The sequence below is a fragment of the Rattus rattus genome, chromosome 7 (genome assembly GCF_011064425.1).
Source record: "Rattus rattus isolate New Zealand chromosome 7, Rrattus_CSIRO_v1, whole genome shotgun sequence".
Lineage (NCBI taxonomy): Eukaryota > Metazoa > Chordata > Mammalia > Rodentia > Muridae > Rattus > Rattus rattus.
In genome coordinates this window covers 113,596,315-113,612,111 of record NC_046160.1, presented here as the reverse complement: position 1 = coordinate 113,612,111, position 15,797 = coordinate 113,596,315, and the positions used below count along the sequence as shown (strand labels likewise).

Below are 15,797 nucleotides of genomic sequence, written 5' to 3'. Positions count from 1 at the left end.
ACCTCAGGCCTTGGCTCTGAGTGGAGAGAGGCCAGGGTGAGCTGTGTGGAAAGCAGATGACAGAAGCCGGCACTAGGACATCTGATCACTCCTGGATACTCAGCAGGGTGACTGACTGGCCACACTACCAAGGTGCCTGATCACTCCTGGATACTCAGCAGGGTGACTGACTGGCCACACTACCAAGGTGCCTGCTTCTGAGAGGTTTCCCTGATTGAACAGGTCACTAGCAGACCTCAATGGTCTGCGTCCTCACTAACCGGACTTGACAGACATCCGGGTCAGCAGTCTGGCTTTTCTGGCTCTTTTCACCTTTCTCTCAACACAATCCACTAGGAACCCGTCCCCCTTTCCAAGTGGGGCACTGAGCTGTGCACCACACTGGGGGCAAACTTCTGTGAACAGCCAGGGTTTCTTCATCTGATCTCTGAACTAGTCAGTGGTGACAGCCTCCGGGGCCAACGTAGATTCCAATGTAGAGCTGCTTTAGGCTGTCAGGGAGGCCACGTGCCCTCTCTGAGCAGCTTTGTAGGGAGGGAGACAAGATGGAGGATCCCAACCTTTCTCTTTAGAACACTTCTCTTCTACCTCCAGCATCTTGGGGGCCTTCACAGCTCCCCGACCCCAAGACAGTTACAAGAGAGTTCATTTTGTGATAAATTAAGGCAACCTCTGAGGCTGCTGCGAATGACTCAGGACCCTTCCCCTGTCTGCCTTGGCCAGTATGGGGTATTTTTGTTGTTTTGTGTTTTGACATAGTGTCTTACTAGGTAGTCCAAGCTGGACTGAAATGTGCTATGGAGCCTAACGATGGAGACTAACGATGAACGTGTAGTGATTTCTCCTGTTTCAGCTTCCTGAGTATTGTGATTGCAGGCATGTGCAACCACAAGTCACCTTTCCAGGATGTTTGTTTTGGTTGTCTGAGGCAGGGTGTCACTGTGTAGCTACGGTGGGTCTTGAACTCACAGAGATTCACCCACCTCCTATCTGCTTCCCATCTCTTATCTGCTGGGAAAAGATAGGATGGGTTTTGAACAGGCCAATGTTTTCAACAATAGCTGGGATGGGGAAAAAAAAAAAGACTCAGGTAAAGAATTACACAGCCACAGCAATCCCCTCAAATTAACAGCTAAAACCCAGAATCTACATACACTCTAAATGGCTGTGCTTTCCCCCTTCATTTCAGACCTATATAATTAGAGCTGTTTGTAGCTGGAGGAATTTCCCATGATGCCTATGGGGATCCATCTAGTTTGGCACAGGCCAGACCTACAGGTCTAGGTAGACAGCCCAGTGGCCATCTTGGGTTCATGTAGCTGTGGTAGCTCACCTGTAGCTCAAAATCCTCTCACACGGGGCTCCCGCCTCACCAGAGCTGAGAGTGTGTACAGAGAAGGTCAGAGACCTGGAAACAGACTGAAGGAATTATTGCCCTAGATTCATTTATGAGCTGCGGGGGGAACTGTTACTCACCACTCCTCTGACTTACAACCTGGCCATGGTGAGGCCAGGCAGCATTTCTCAAGGCTGGCCACAGCTCACTGTCAGCTTGGGAGCTTTTGAAGCACACCAGCGGTTGGCTCCTTTTCCAGAGAGCAGAAACACGACTTGGTGCCAATGGAGAGATTAGCCTCTCAAGAACTGAAGGGAGAGATCCAAATGTCCCAGTCCCACACAGAGTGTCCCCACTCATGGCCCAGCAGGTCTGGGGATGTGGTTAGATGGAAGAGTCCTAGCGTCTTAAGACAAGCCAAAGGAATAAGTGTTTGGGCTGGGGGCTGAGATGCAGTAAGGTTTTAGGCCTTTGAAGGCAGCCGGTCATGGAATTGAGCAAGGCGCCACGCTTGGAAGCTATACTCAGGCCAAGGGTTCCCCTTGCAGGGCTGTCTCCTCAGGGTGGATGCAGCATGTGTCCCTGCTCTACAGGGCTGAAAAAGGATAAGAGAGGGGACACAGGGCTCCCCTATGTTACCAAAGAACCTTGTCTGAATAGAATCAGCACCCTCGCCAGTCTGTCTGACAACATGCACTCCCATAGCATTCTCTCAAGCTAAGTCCTCACTAACAAAGATAAATGCACAAGAGACTTCTCTCATTGAAGACTGTCTTTTAAGGGCTAGTGAGATGGCTTAGCGGGGAAGAGCATTTGCCACCAAACCCGATGACCTGAATTCCTGAACCCACACGGTGGGAGGAAAGAACCAATTCCCACAAGTTGCCCTCTGATCTCAACAACTCCCACCGTGGCAGGTGTCCCCCCCCCCCATTAATAGATAACTTTTAGAAACCTGTCTTTTAAGCTGGAAGCGATAACAATTTAATAACAACAGATCCAGGTCACACACAGACCTTGGCTTCTAGGAGAATTCCTTAATCAAAGGAAGCAGAAGTCTTTGGAGACACAGGATGTGGCTGGTCCTGGGCTGAGGGCAGAGTGCATGAGGGCATCTTCTATGGCCAGAAAACAAAGCGATTCAAACAGAAAGCCGGCGATGATACCTGCTCTCACAGCTGTGGGGTGCTGGGGTCAAAGGGGCACAAGAGCCATGTCCTTGCTTTCTTTCTGTTAATGTGACAAACACGTGAGCAAAAGTAGTGTGGGGAGGAAAGAGTTAATTTCATCTTACTGCTCACGGTCTGTTACTGAAGGAAGTCATGGCAGGAAGTCGAGGCAGGACCTGGACACAGGAACTGAAGCAGAGACCAAGAAGTAACGCTGCCTACACACTTGCTCTGCTTGCTCTCTTGACTGAGCCTGGATCATCTGCCTAGAGATGGCATCGCCCACACTGAGCTAGGCCTTTCCCTAGTGATCATTAAGAAAATATACCGGTGAGTTGCCTGCAGGCCAGTCTTTCCCATTGAGGTCCCCTCTTCCCAGGTGATCCTAGATTGTGTCAAACTGACAAAACCTGTCCATCACAAGCCACTTGAGAGACTTCTGCGAACAACTTTACACAAACGTTGCAAATTAGGAGCTAGGGAGATATGTTAGTGCATAAAGTGCTTACCTTGCAAGCATCAGGACCTGAGTCCTATTCAGAACCCATGCTAAGGTAGCACATACTGTGATCCCAGTACTGAGGAGGCAAAGACAGGTGGAGGATCCCTGAGGGCTCACTGCACAGCTACCCTAGCCGCCTTATTGAAGCCCAGGTTCTACGAGACCTTGTCTCAGTAATGAATGAAGAAAGAAAGAAGAAGAGAAGGAAAGAAGAAGGAAAGAGAAAGAAAGAATGAAAGCAAGAAAGAAAGCAACCGGAAAAAACAACACAGGAAGTTGACCTTTGGCCTCCACAGCTGGGGTGCAAACACAAGGTTGCAAGTTAGTTTGCACCCAAGGTATAAAACTAGTCTCACGATTACACATTGTTGCGATTAAGTAAACAGACAAAGCGAAAGAGATGACTCTTAGGCAGAATCCCAATGCCATCTGGAGTCCTGTCATCCAGGAGGCAGGGTAATGCCCCTGCTTACAGCAGAGTGACTTTTCTTCCAAAGAGTAGTAGGGAAAGAGGGGGGCAGAATGAGGCCGAGGGAGAGAGATGCCACAAACTGGCAGCAGGCAAACAAATCCACCACCACCAGGACAAGGTACATGGCTATTTGGTACTTTCTGTGGTTTCGATTGGAAATGTCCCCTACAGTTTCGTGTGTTGAAGACTTGAAGCCAAGGTCCCTGACTTAGGGCTAATTCAGAGGCTCTGGAAACATTAGGAGATATGGCTTGGCTAAAGGAAGTAGATCAGTTGGGGGCAGGTCCTTATATGTCCCTTGCTCCTTCCTGTCTGGCTTTGCTCCATCACTTCCTTTCTACCATGAAGTGATGGGCTTTGCTCTGTCGCTTCCTGTCTGCCATGAGGCGATGGGCTTTATCACTGGCTGTCTGCTGTAGTTCAGCCCACTTCACGGCCATAGCAATGTTGTCAACCAAATACAAAGCGAGATCTCTCAAAACTATGAGGTCACATAAATCTTTCATCTTTTAAACTGTTTCTCTCAGGAATTCATCATAGAGCGAAAATGATGACTAACAAAGGACCTTTTAATGATGGGCTGTCATTGGCTTTGCCTCTGTTCTGGAGAGGGTCTTGGTGCGGACAGAGGACATAGGGTCTTACCAAGTCCGGGCTTTAGTTGACGCTCATGTACTAGGACTGGTACAGTAACTATGGCAATGGTTGGTTAACTGCTGCCATTAGGGGGACCTTGCATGCAGTGGACATAGGGCATGCTCTGTTCTCAGGGCACAGGGAATGCTTTGCTCTGTGCTTGTAACTTTTCCATACTTCTAGAAACCATTCTAACTAAAATAACAAGCCAGCCCGCGTGCAGGAGAAATAAAGGCAACTTTCTGATTGCCCTGCTGCCGAATGCATGGCTCTTTTATTTTCCTTTTAGAAAGGGGGGACCACAGTGTTCCCAACCCCTTATCAGAGAAGAGGCTGCTAGGAGTGAGGCAGGTCCTGGGGAAGGAAGTGGATGTGGCCAAGGTCACACGGACACTGGGGACAAGTGAGCTGGCTCCAGGCAAGACAAAGGCTGCCTCTCACAATGCTGCAGGAGGTAAATCCGGATCTCTAGGCTGTGTCTTACAACACAGGGACCACCCATGATGTTTGTCTCTTTCAAAATACTGACATCACTGCACTGGTTCTATGGGAACCACACTGTATAGCAAAAGGCTTTCCCAACATCTTTGAAGATCGCTAAATGGGCATTTTTTTTTTCCTCCTTTTTCTATGGAATGGAGTCTCACACTGTGCTCCAAGCTGGCCTGAATCCACTGAGCTATATTCCCAGCTCCACTCTTCCTAGCTGTGTGATTTTAGGCAAAAGAGGCAACATCTCTGTACCTTAACTTCCTCATCTGGAAAGGAAGCTGATTACTTACACCTAGCTGTCAGGATCGGCTACAAGGCTCAGATAACGTCAGCAAGTAGCCACCTTAGCTTGTGTAAGTGTATTACGGGATGTTGGCTCAACAGTGATAAAATAGCCTAGTGATCACATCTTAGAACATAGCCCTGCCCTGAGCTAAGACACTGGAATCTCAACACAATCTGCTTACACCCTCCTCTCTTCACCAAACCACCCTGGGATCATTTGTTCTAAGCCAGCCTGGTGCTGTGTAAATGGGGATTCTGCTGCATCATTTAGGGTCTGCACTGTTTTGGTGCAGGTGCAACTGCCCCCTCCCAATATTTTCCATCCAATGGTTAATGTGCAGGTGCAATATGGGGATAGAAGGGTGACTATATTTGTTTCTTTCTTGTCCTTCCTTTGTTGGTGGCTCTATTCTGCACAGGTAAGCCTGGACGTGGGTCTGCCACTCACTCGCCTCATAACCCCAGGCAGGTGACACTGCCATCACCATTCCATCCCTTCTACCTCCCAACCCCCTCTCTGCTTAGCACCTGGGCTTCCCTACACTCCTAGACTCCAGCCCGGCCTCTTGCAGTCAGCTCTGTATCTCTTTATCCCAGGGCTGTTCCTGACGGGTGACTGTTCTCACAGGACAGGCAGAGGGAAAAGGCTGTAAAACGAACCGTCTAACCTCCATAATAGTAACTGACTGATGACCAGCACAAAGTCCGAGGACCTTCAGATGACCGAGCCCCAGGGATGCACTCCACACTGCCTTCCAGGGGGTTCAGTCAGTGTGCACGACCTCTGCCTGTCTCTCTTTTTGCTGCTTCCTGAGGGCTGTCTTCAGGACACCAGAGGCTCTAAAAGGCTGGCGCTGACAAAATCTGAACTCAGGTCTCAGAATGGCTTGTGAAATGGGACAAAGGCAGAGCCCTGGATATCTGGACAGCACAGGGTTGGTGCTTGCAGACGACAAACAGGACCCTAGGGGGCCTGGGAGATCAAGGCTTTGTGCTTTTTGAAGGAAGGATGGTACAGGGATTGGGGTGCTTGCTAAACACAGCACATAGAGAGCCCTGCTCTAGCCACAGAAATATTTCTGTCAAGGCCACAACTTCTATTGCCCCACTTTGTGGTATGAACCCCATCAGTATTCTACCAAGGGCGAAAAGGGTGGATCTGTTCCCCACAACTCAGTCTAGACCCATCTTCATATACCCAGGACACAGGCTTCCCAGTGGCCATGCCCCCCCTCCCGCCCCCAACACACATCACACCTCCCTCTCTCTCTCTCTCTCTTTCTCTCTCTCTCTCTCTCTCTCTCTCTCTCTCTCTCTCTCTCTCCCTTCTCCCTACCCCCTCTCTTTCTCTCTCTCATACACACACACACACACACACACACACACACACACACACACACACACACGTCAGGCACTTGAATACTTGGTCCTCAGTTAGTGGCTCTATTTGGGGAGGTTTAGAAGGTGTGGCCTTGCTGGAGGGAGTACGTCACTGGGGCAGGCCCTGAGAGTAAACAGTCTTACCTACTTCTATTCTAGTTTGCTCTTTCTGACCTGTGCTGGTGCGTGAAGATATTAGCTCTCAGCTTGCTACTCCAGTAGCCACACCTGCCACTTCTCCCTGATAGACTCTTATTCCTCTGGAACCATCAGCCCAGGCAAACTCTTTCTTTTGTAAATTGCCTTGCTCAAAAGTGTTCGTCACAGCAACAGAAAAGCAACCAATAACGCAGCCCCCACCAGCTTGCTCCTTCATTTGCTTTGAGCTGCTTCCTCTAAGAATGGAGGAGGGGAAGATACAGGCTGCTAGGGGTTCCTACTGTGTTGTGTGGGTCACTGTCACTGAAGGACTAGAAACCTTTAGTGAAAGGAATACATAGCAGGTTTTATCTGGGTCACAGCATCTTTGGTCTCCCTGCTTCTTGCTGTGCATTACTTGCACTACTATGGGGAAAGAGGCCTCTATGGACACCCAGGCTGACCTATGTATGGACTGGGATAGGCTGGGTGGGCTCAGGGATATTATCACCTTCCCAGCCCCTGCATGCTCCGCGGCAGAGTGGCGGGGTCTTTGACACCCTGGCTCCTAGTCACCTCAGTTCTCAGGCAGAAATGACAGGTCCGAGGATCTTATTTATTTTGTGGTAAGAGTCTGTACCCCAAGTCCCACATTGAGGATAATTCCCAGGAGATACACAAGTGCCACAAGCCAAACCCAGATGAGGACAGCTAGGAAGCAAGAGACCCCAGTGTCAGACAGACACTGAGAGATAGAGTCCAGGAGCATTTAGACAGCTCAGGTTCAAATCCCAGCTCTGCCACTCTGCCATGTGCTCCTGGGAAGTAGCAACAGCCGGAGTGGGTACTTAGAAGATCATGGCTCGTTCCTGAGCAGACAGTGGGAGAGACCCTCGGACACAGTGAACCCTTGGGGGACATGGCCACTAGCGTGTGGGGTGCCGTGTGAACATGAGAAAGAGACAATGTTGGCTTCTGTCAAGATGATTGTGGAAGCATAGAGGGTGCTGGGGTGGGGAGGAGACACGGATAGAAGCTGCTAACGGGGACAGGGCTGTCTTCTGGGGTGATGAGAATGCCTTAGAACCAGATGGAGGCAGTAGTAGCATAGTACCCAGAGAACGCTAAATGCCTTTGGTACACTTTAAATGTCTCTTTTTATGTGATGTGATGCATATTTTGCTTTAACTTTTTTTTTTTTTAAAAGCCTTCTGGGATGTGAGTTGGCCTAGAGTAGGTGGAAAAAACCTTTATAAGACATTCTACTTCTGACAGTTTTGTTCATTTCTGTCCAGTTTGTTTTTTTAAAAGATAATGAAGGCATATATGGATCACTTTTATAATTAAAACAAATTACATGCTGTTTTCAAAAGGGAGTAGCATTTGAGAAAATGTGTATGGGGGTGACAGGAGCATAGGAGATGCGGTGACTCATTCTATCAACTGTCACCTGGCACCTCTGTCTGTCTACCCAGCCATCATCACCCTATTCATATTCAACCACCCATCTTCTATCTATCCATCCTCTATCCTCTAGTTATTATCCATCTATCATCTGTCTGTCCACCCATCTATATCATCTGTCCATCATCCAGCAATCATCCATTCATTCATGTATCATCCATTCATCATCCATCCATCCATCATCCATCTATCCATCATCCGTCCACCTATTATCCATCTATCCATCCATCCACCCATTATCCATCCATCCATCCATCCATCCACCCACCCACCCACCCACCCACCCACCCACTACTGCTAAGTCTCTCCTCCCATGTACTAGGACCAGCACTTGGAGAGGAGATTTTAAAGCTCATATTTCAAAGAGACAAACATGAGCCCCAGAAACTTAACATCATTTGCCCACCTCAAAGCTTCCAGAACACCTGCTGATGAACCACATGGCCTCTTACTTTGTCAATAAACAAGTGGCAGGTAGATCATGTGTCCTGACACCCTTGTCCTTGATGAGTGGCCTAGCCCCCCAAGTCAGAGGAAGCTAACACAATCCTGTCTGATGCCTGAATGCCTCAGGACACCCTGCCAGCATACAACCTCCCCTGTGCCCCTCACAGCTGTACCTGCTGTGCACAGAACTGACTTACAGGGTTGGGGATTTTGCTCAGTGGTAGAGCGCTTGCCTAGGAAGCGCAAGGCCCTGGGTTCGCTCCCCAGCTCCAAAAAAAAAAACAAAAAAAAAAAAAAAAAAAAAAGAACTGACTTACCCCAGCCATCTCCTGCTGCAGGATCTTGGCAGCCTCTGCCTGGCCTATCCCTAGCTGTAGCCACACAGGACAGGTCTTCACCAGCTTCTCTAGAACACTGATGCCCCGATGTGGGATGCAGTTCCTCGGGGTGGTTGGCAGACGAGGCCTCATGCCGTCTTTCTCCTCATCTTCCTCTCCCTCTCCTTTGCCAGCATCTGGAATAGGACTGAGAACAGGACACAGAGTCAAATGGTCAGCCCATGCTGCAGCTGGCCTCGCAGGGTAGTCAGTAAGTGTCGATTTGCTCATTTAGTATCTATGTGGCCAGGGCCCTTTTGGGGAATGGTATCAACAGGTGAGTCTCCATGTAAGGCATTATAACAAGAAAGACATGCCCAGAAATGGCCAGGTACGGTACAAGAAGGGATTAAATCTCACAGGAGTAGGGTGGACACAGTGGCTAAATTCCAGTCCCAGTGAACTGAAGGAAGCATGGCAGCATCTGAGAGGATCCATGACAAGGGGTTTTGAAACCTTTTAATTGAAGAACATCTGGCAGGCTATGAGATTCACAGCTAGCTCCATTTTCTACCTGTCCACCATCCACTGTGACTTCCCACAGGTTGATCACTGGGTTCTTAAGAATAACCAGTCCTGGGCTGTAGAGATGGCTCAACCGTTAAGGGATAGGCTCGCAACCAAAGCTATGAGAATAACTGGGTCTCACTGAAAATATAGGCTGAGAGCATTTTAGGCTCAGGTGACAGCAGTGTGCAAAATGGTCAAGAAAGAAAGAGAAGGGAACCCCACAAACCATCCAGGAATTTGCATCTCAGAGAGAGAAGACAGGTAGGTGGAGTAGGTCAGACAATGAAACTGCAGGGGAAAGACTGGGGGGGGGGCTGGACAGTGACTTTGGACTGAAAACTTGCAGGTGTCTGGGAGAGATATGTGTTTAGCAGAAGGACCCAGGGCTTAAGGGTTGAGTGTAGAAGGAGGTGGTGTTACAGGCAGGAAGGGGACCCCAGTGTCTTGGGAGTCACTGGGGGCATTGGCTCTAAGTATTCAAGCAGCTTCTGTAGAGGCCCAGCACCTAGGGAAGGAGCCTCTGACATCCTGTTCCCTGGAGGAGACTTTGGGATCTTTCCCAGCCCACAGAGGCAGAGCCTCTCTCTCTCCCTCACAATCCTCCCTGCATCATGAGCTGCAGGTTGCTGCTCTCAGGTGACCAAGTGGAAACTTTCAGGCTCTAGCTTGAGTCATGGGCCCTAACACTGTGCTTCCCTACTCTAGAACTCCACTTCCTAAGAATTCAGGCCAGTGCCCTGTTATTCAAGGCATTTTCACCCTGAAAGAACCCCACAAAGGCTGCTGTCCATCACCCCCACATATCTTTCTGCAGGCTCCTGCCTGAGTTCCCTGTCTGCCTATAGTTCCCATGGGGTTCTTGTCTTTCTCTCCCCAAACTCACTCCAGCTGACAGGCCAAGGTGTGAGGGAGAGTATAAGGAAAATAGTTTAGTTAGAGGCGGGAACATCTACCCAGGTCTGGAGTGACAATTCAGTAGGTATAGCATTCACCACACGAGCGTGAGGATGTAAGAGTTTGATGCCCAGAATTTACATACAAAAACGGCATGGCAGCCCATACTTGCAGGCCCAGCACTGAGGAGGTAGAGACAGAGGGATGCCTGAGGCTTGCTGTCCAGGTAACCTCCATGGTGAAGAGACCCCATGACTATGGTGACTCTTACAAAGGAAAGCCTCTAACGGGGGTCGGCTCACAGTCTCAGAGGTTTACTTCATTGTCATCATGGTGGGGAGCATGGAGGCAGACAGGGTTGCTGGAGAAGGAGCTAAGAGTTCTCTACATCTGAACCCACAGGCTGGAGGCAGAGAAAGAGCCACTGGGCCTGGCTTTAGCTTTTGAAGCCTCAAAGCCTAACCCCCAGTGACACGGTTCCTCCACCAAGGCGATACTTCCTAATTCTTAAGCGGTGCCACTCCCTAATGACAAGGTGGAAGGTGTCTGAAGAACAATACAGGACTTCGTCTTCTGCCCTCCACGCATGTGTACCTGTGCAAGTGCATACAGACGTGCACATACCTCTACCCACCAATCTGAGGAGAAATACTTGCAAAACATATACTTCATGAGCGACACGCGAGTCAATTAAAAAAAGGGAAGTCAAAAGATTTGAAAAGAGTCTCCAAAAGCAACACATATGGGCCAATAAGCAGGGAAAGGCTCTGAAAACCCTTGGTCATTAGAGACATGCAAATTAAAACCACAAGGTGCTACCTAGGTGTCACCACAGAACTGACTGAAATCAGGACTGCCCCTGCCACTTCTGCTGAGGGCAGTTCAGGTGTCAGAGGGCTCTCAGGTTTGCTAGTCTGAATGTAAACTGGTACAACCACTTTGGAAAATGACAGGGCGGATTGTCGTAACCTGAACACACGGGCTCCGTGGCAGGTCCTGCTTCTTGGTACGTTCCCTAAAGGAACGAAAGCCCATCTGTCAAAAAAAAAAAAAAGGCCAGAAGACGGTCACGGCAGCTTAACTCACAATAACTCAAAAGTGGTCCAGGTACCCATTGATGGGAGGAGGAGGATGAAGAAGCTGGGCTCCCTACACAAGGCAGCATCTAGCCATAAAGATATCTACTGATGACTAACCACATGGTTGAATCACAAAATCCCACAGTGAATCAAAGCCAGGGGCAAAGAAAACAGTTTCCGTGAACCAACGGGAAGTTCTAATGGTGTCTGTTTACATATGCGTGTTTGTTTGCTTTGCTTATATATCCATTTTTACACTAAGGCAGTAATGAACAGTAATCTAATACCGAGCTCTGTAATTAACAACCCACACGCCAACATATTCAGGGAGGTCTGCATTTTCTCTGCAACGCACAGAGATAAAGTGAACTTACGAGGGATGAAGGCATGTAATAATGCAAACAAAGGGGCAGGAAAGATGGCTCAGTGGTTAAGAGCACTGACTGCTCTTCCAGAGGTCCTGAGTTCAAATCCCAGCACCCACATGGTGGCTCACAACCATCTGTAATGAGGTCTGATGTCCTTTTCTAGTGTGCCTGAAGACAGCTACAATGTATTTCTATATAATAAACAAATAAATCTTTAAAAAACAATGTAAACAAAGAATATTAAGGGTCAATGGGAGGTATGACCGTTCACTGCAAAGTCCTCTCTGCTTTGTCTGAGTGCTTAACATTTCATTTCACTTTTCAGGAAACCGGCTAAGACAAAGTTCTTCGCACCCCATGTGGCCAGTCCAGATAAAGACTACTTGCCCAGATCTGAATACACGCTGTGTGACTTCAGGCTACTATTTCACCTCTCTGGGCTTCAGTTTAATTACCTTTGTTAAAAAAAAGGTCTTGGTTTCACGGATTACTGTGCCAATCTGATGCAGTGACCGTTGAGGATTTACGACCCTGCCTACTAGTGTAAGAGCTTACCCCTTAGCTCTCTTCCTGCCACACCCACCCCCGTGTAGACTTGATATGAGGACTCAGCACATCTGACTGCAATGAATAGTGCTCACATCTGTGATTCTATCTTGTGTCCAAGACACCTGGTCCGGGTGTCAACCTTCGAGATACAGAGCATAGGAGACATGGAGCCTCACATGAACTTGGTTGCCAAGAGAATCCAATTTTCTTGACCATGTAACAAGCCACAAGGAGAATGATTTTCATGCCCCAAGCACAGATGAATAGGCAAGGCCGGCATGGTGCATGCACCTGGCAGTGACAAGCACCATAGACCAACCCAACAAGGGCTGAAGGTGCTTTCCAGGAAGTCAGGTCCCTGTGGTCCCTCAAGGTCCACGTTGAGAGTTAACATGACAGGGGTTGACTCTGAGCTCTTAGGGTGGTGGGCGTTTTTTGGCCTAGAGAACTGTGTATGAGGTCATAGCCCTTGTCTCCAGGCAAGATCTAGAAGGCAGAGAGGCCAGGGCCTTGGGGAGATGTGGATTTCATGCTATGTTAGGAAAGTGACAGAAACGGACGGAAGGACAAAGTTTCCTGGTGTCTGGCTGGCAGGACCAAGCTAAAGAGGGGCAGGGAACTCAAAAACTGAGCTCTCAATAGTCCACAGGAAACAGACAGGAGGTGTGATCTCTGAGCTGCCGTGCTGAGCTGGCTCACTCTGGGCTTTGCCTGTGGCTGTAACTCCTGCTGTCAGTGATGGTCGCCGAACCTCTTGGCTCTGTGCCTGTCATCTGTTGGCAGAGCAGAGACTCTGACACCCACGCCCTCCCTCCTGACAGCAGATGCTGAGACCGCTGTACCCTGAAATCTTTGATTGAAGATAAAGAAGCAAGCAGGCGTGACATGTGACAGAGACAGGCCATCAGGAACAGAGTTGACAGCATAAAAGATCTAGGCCAGGGGTTTATGGAGGAGCTCTGCCACAAACAAAAGCCCCTTCAAGACAGATACCCTTCAGCGCGTGATACAAGCATTGGCTGTGATGGCCCCCAGTCTTCCCCTCACAAAGCTGTTTAGGGACACTGCTACTTCCATGTGTCTGTGGTCAGCTGCCCGAGAAGTCCACAGTGTTCCTTAGCACCAGCTTCCCAAGGATGTTCTGAGCAGCTCTGCAAGGAGCAAGCTGGCTCCAGGGACAGTAAGAAAGGTCTGGGAGCTGTCACAGGCCTCATGAACCTCAGTGGAAAGAGGAGAAAAATGCTGGCTGCCACCCACCAGGGAGAGATGTTTCCTGGCCCAGAGCCAGAGGCTTTGGCTGTTTGGTGAGCTCCTAGGAGCTTTACTGGGAGACCTGAGATCTCTCCTGTAGATTTGGACATAATTTGGAGGGTTTGAGAGATGGGAAAGACATGCCACCTCAAGCCATCATCACGATTCTGGCAAGGCCCAGACCCTCTGCACAAGGCTCCAAGGGAGCAGAGAAGGCAGGAAGAACTTCACAGAGGCAATGTGAGCTCCGTCACTCTCTCATCTGCTGCACCAAGCTGAACTGTGTTCCCCCAAAGAGTCTAAATCTCAACCCCAGTAGCCATGTATGATGAAACTTGGAGAAATGGTCTTTTCAGGCCTTGCAAGTTAAGGTTTCCAAGATGAGACACTCTGGGGTCGGGCTCTGTACTTCTAACTACTGCACTCAAAAGTTTCCCAAGTTGGGCCAATGAAATGGCTCAGTGAGTCAAAGGGCTTGCTGCTAAGCCTGAAGATCTGTGTTTGAACCTCAGGACCCACATGATGGAAGGAAAGAACTGACTCTTACGACTTGTTCCTCTGACTTCCACACATACCTCCTGGTACATAAACCCCCTCACACAATAAACAATTAAATAACTAATGCAATAAAAAGTTTTTTTTTTAAGTTAAAACCTTTAACTTTAGAAAGAGGTGCTTTTGAAAAGTTCCACATTTGCATCCTTGTAATAGTTGGCAAAGAAAATTCAATAATCTTTTCTCCCCCAGTCTTATTTGGGAACAGATACAGAGACATATACATATGCACAAGGAATAATTTCCAGACGGCCATGCAAGGAATCATTACACACAGTTCTGAGATGCAGGTGGTGGTGGCTCAACTCATTATAGTGATTACACATCGCTTCTATGATGAAAATTATCTTAAGCCTGCAGTTTTCTTGTCTGTTCCATGGAGCTGGTGAATCCTGGCTCATGGAAACAGTTCAGCTAATTCTCACTAGGTAATAACGTTGGTGTCTATGTGTGTGTCTCCCAGGGATACCTAGACTTTGCCGTGACTTGCTAGTTCATCCCACCAGATCCACCTCATTCCTCATGCCACTGTGTCTCACTTACTGTGATGCAAAACAGGAAAATAGGCAGAAGCTAAGCCTGTTTCTCAGGCCCCAAAAGCTAGGCAAGCACTTGGGGGATGTGCCCCGAGAACAGAGGTGGTGCCCACTCACATGACAATCTGTCAGATCTGAGAGGTGAGATGCTGTCATTCCTACTTCCCAGCATCTCCTCAGCTGGAGATGGTGACAAAGGCCACTGCTGCTGCTGCATGTACCGTGGAGGTGGGGGGTGGGGTGGGAGAGAGCAGCTGTCTTAGTTAGTTAGGGTTTTACTGCTGTGAGTAGACACCACGACCAAGGCAACTCTTATACAAGACAACATTTAATTGGGGTTGGCTTACAGGTTCAGAGGTTCAGTCCATTATTATCAATGCGGGAAGCCTGGCAGCATCCAGGCAGGCATGGTGCAGGAGGAGCTGAGAGTTCTTCATCTGAAGGCCACTAGGAGTAGATTGCCTTCCGGGCAGTTAGGAGGAGTCTTAAAGCCCACGCCCACAACATCACATTTCCTCCACCAAGGCCACACATCCTAATAGTGCCACTCCCTGGGCCAAGCACGTGCAAACCACCACAACAGCTTCCGGGGCAGGATGCTGGCTGCAGATAACATGCTTTTTGTGTGAGCAGGACCTGAGTTCAGATCCCCTACACACATAGAGAAGACAAGTGTGAGAGCTTGTGTCTGTTACCTAGTGTTGGAATGAGGAGAATAGATGCAATTCTTGGAACCAACTGGTCTACCCCAGCCCATCTACCCAAAAGGGCAAGCTCCAGGTCCAGTAAGAGATCTCATTTCAAAAAGGGAGGAATATTGGAGGAAGACACCCAACATCAACCCCTGGCCTCCTTGAGCATGCACGGACACACATATGAACACGAACACACACACACACAGACACACACAGAGTCCATACACATGTACCATGTGAACACATGCATCCCCCTCTCCCTACCAGGTGCCTATTCATAAAAAATGGACAGATAAGCTTTTGGGCAGTCAACCCTTGGCTTCACAGCTGTTACCAGGCAACTGACATCAGCCATTGCAGAAAACCTCAAAATCCTAAAGACAGCATTGGTACTCATTGCTTATTCATCCCAGGGGCAGAGGCGAAAGGGACATAAGTCCTCGGCTCTGAGAATAAGTCACTGAGGAACCATAAGGAAAACACAAAACAAAACAATAAAACAAAACAAAACAAACAAAAAAGGAAACAAAACCCAACCAGCCAACCAACCAACCAACCAAAAACCACGAAGCCTGAAACTTTCCGTTCTACTGAGTCAGGGAGAAAGAAGAAAGGAGGAGGAGGGAGACACAGGAGACACAGTGTTCATGTTGATGGGAGAG

The 15,797-nt window shown here is 48.8% G+C and overlaps 1 protein-coding gene across 1 annotated transcript in view; it reads right to left on the bottom strand.

The window, feature by feature from the left end:
• The window catches only part of Rin3 (Ras and Rab interactor 3), a 73,279-nt gene extending 64,465 nt beyond the window's left edge, over positions 1-8,814 (bottom strand). Inside the window, exon 1 of the mRNA XM_032908270.1 lies at positions 8,639-8,814. Coding sequence (XP_032764161.1) covers positions 8,639-8,791 — 153 coding nt within the window. The 5' untranslated portion in view covers positions 8,792-8,814. The remainder of the gene's footprint in view (positions 1-8,638) is intronic.
• Positions 8,815-15,797: the final 6,983 nt, after the last annotated feature.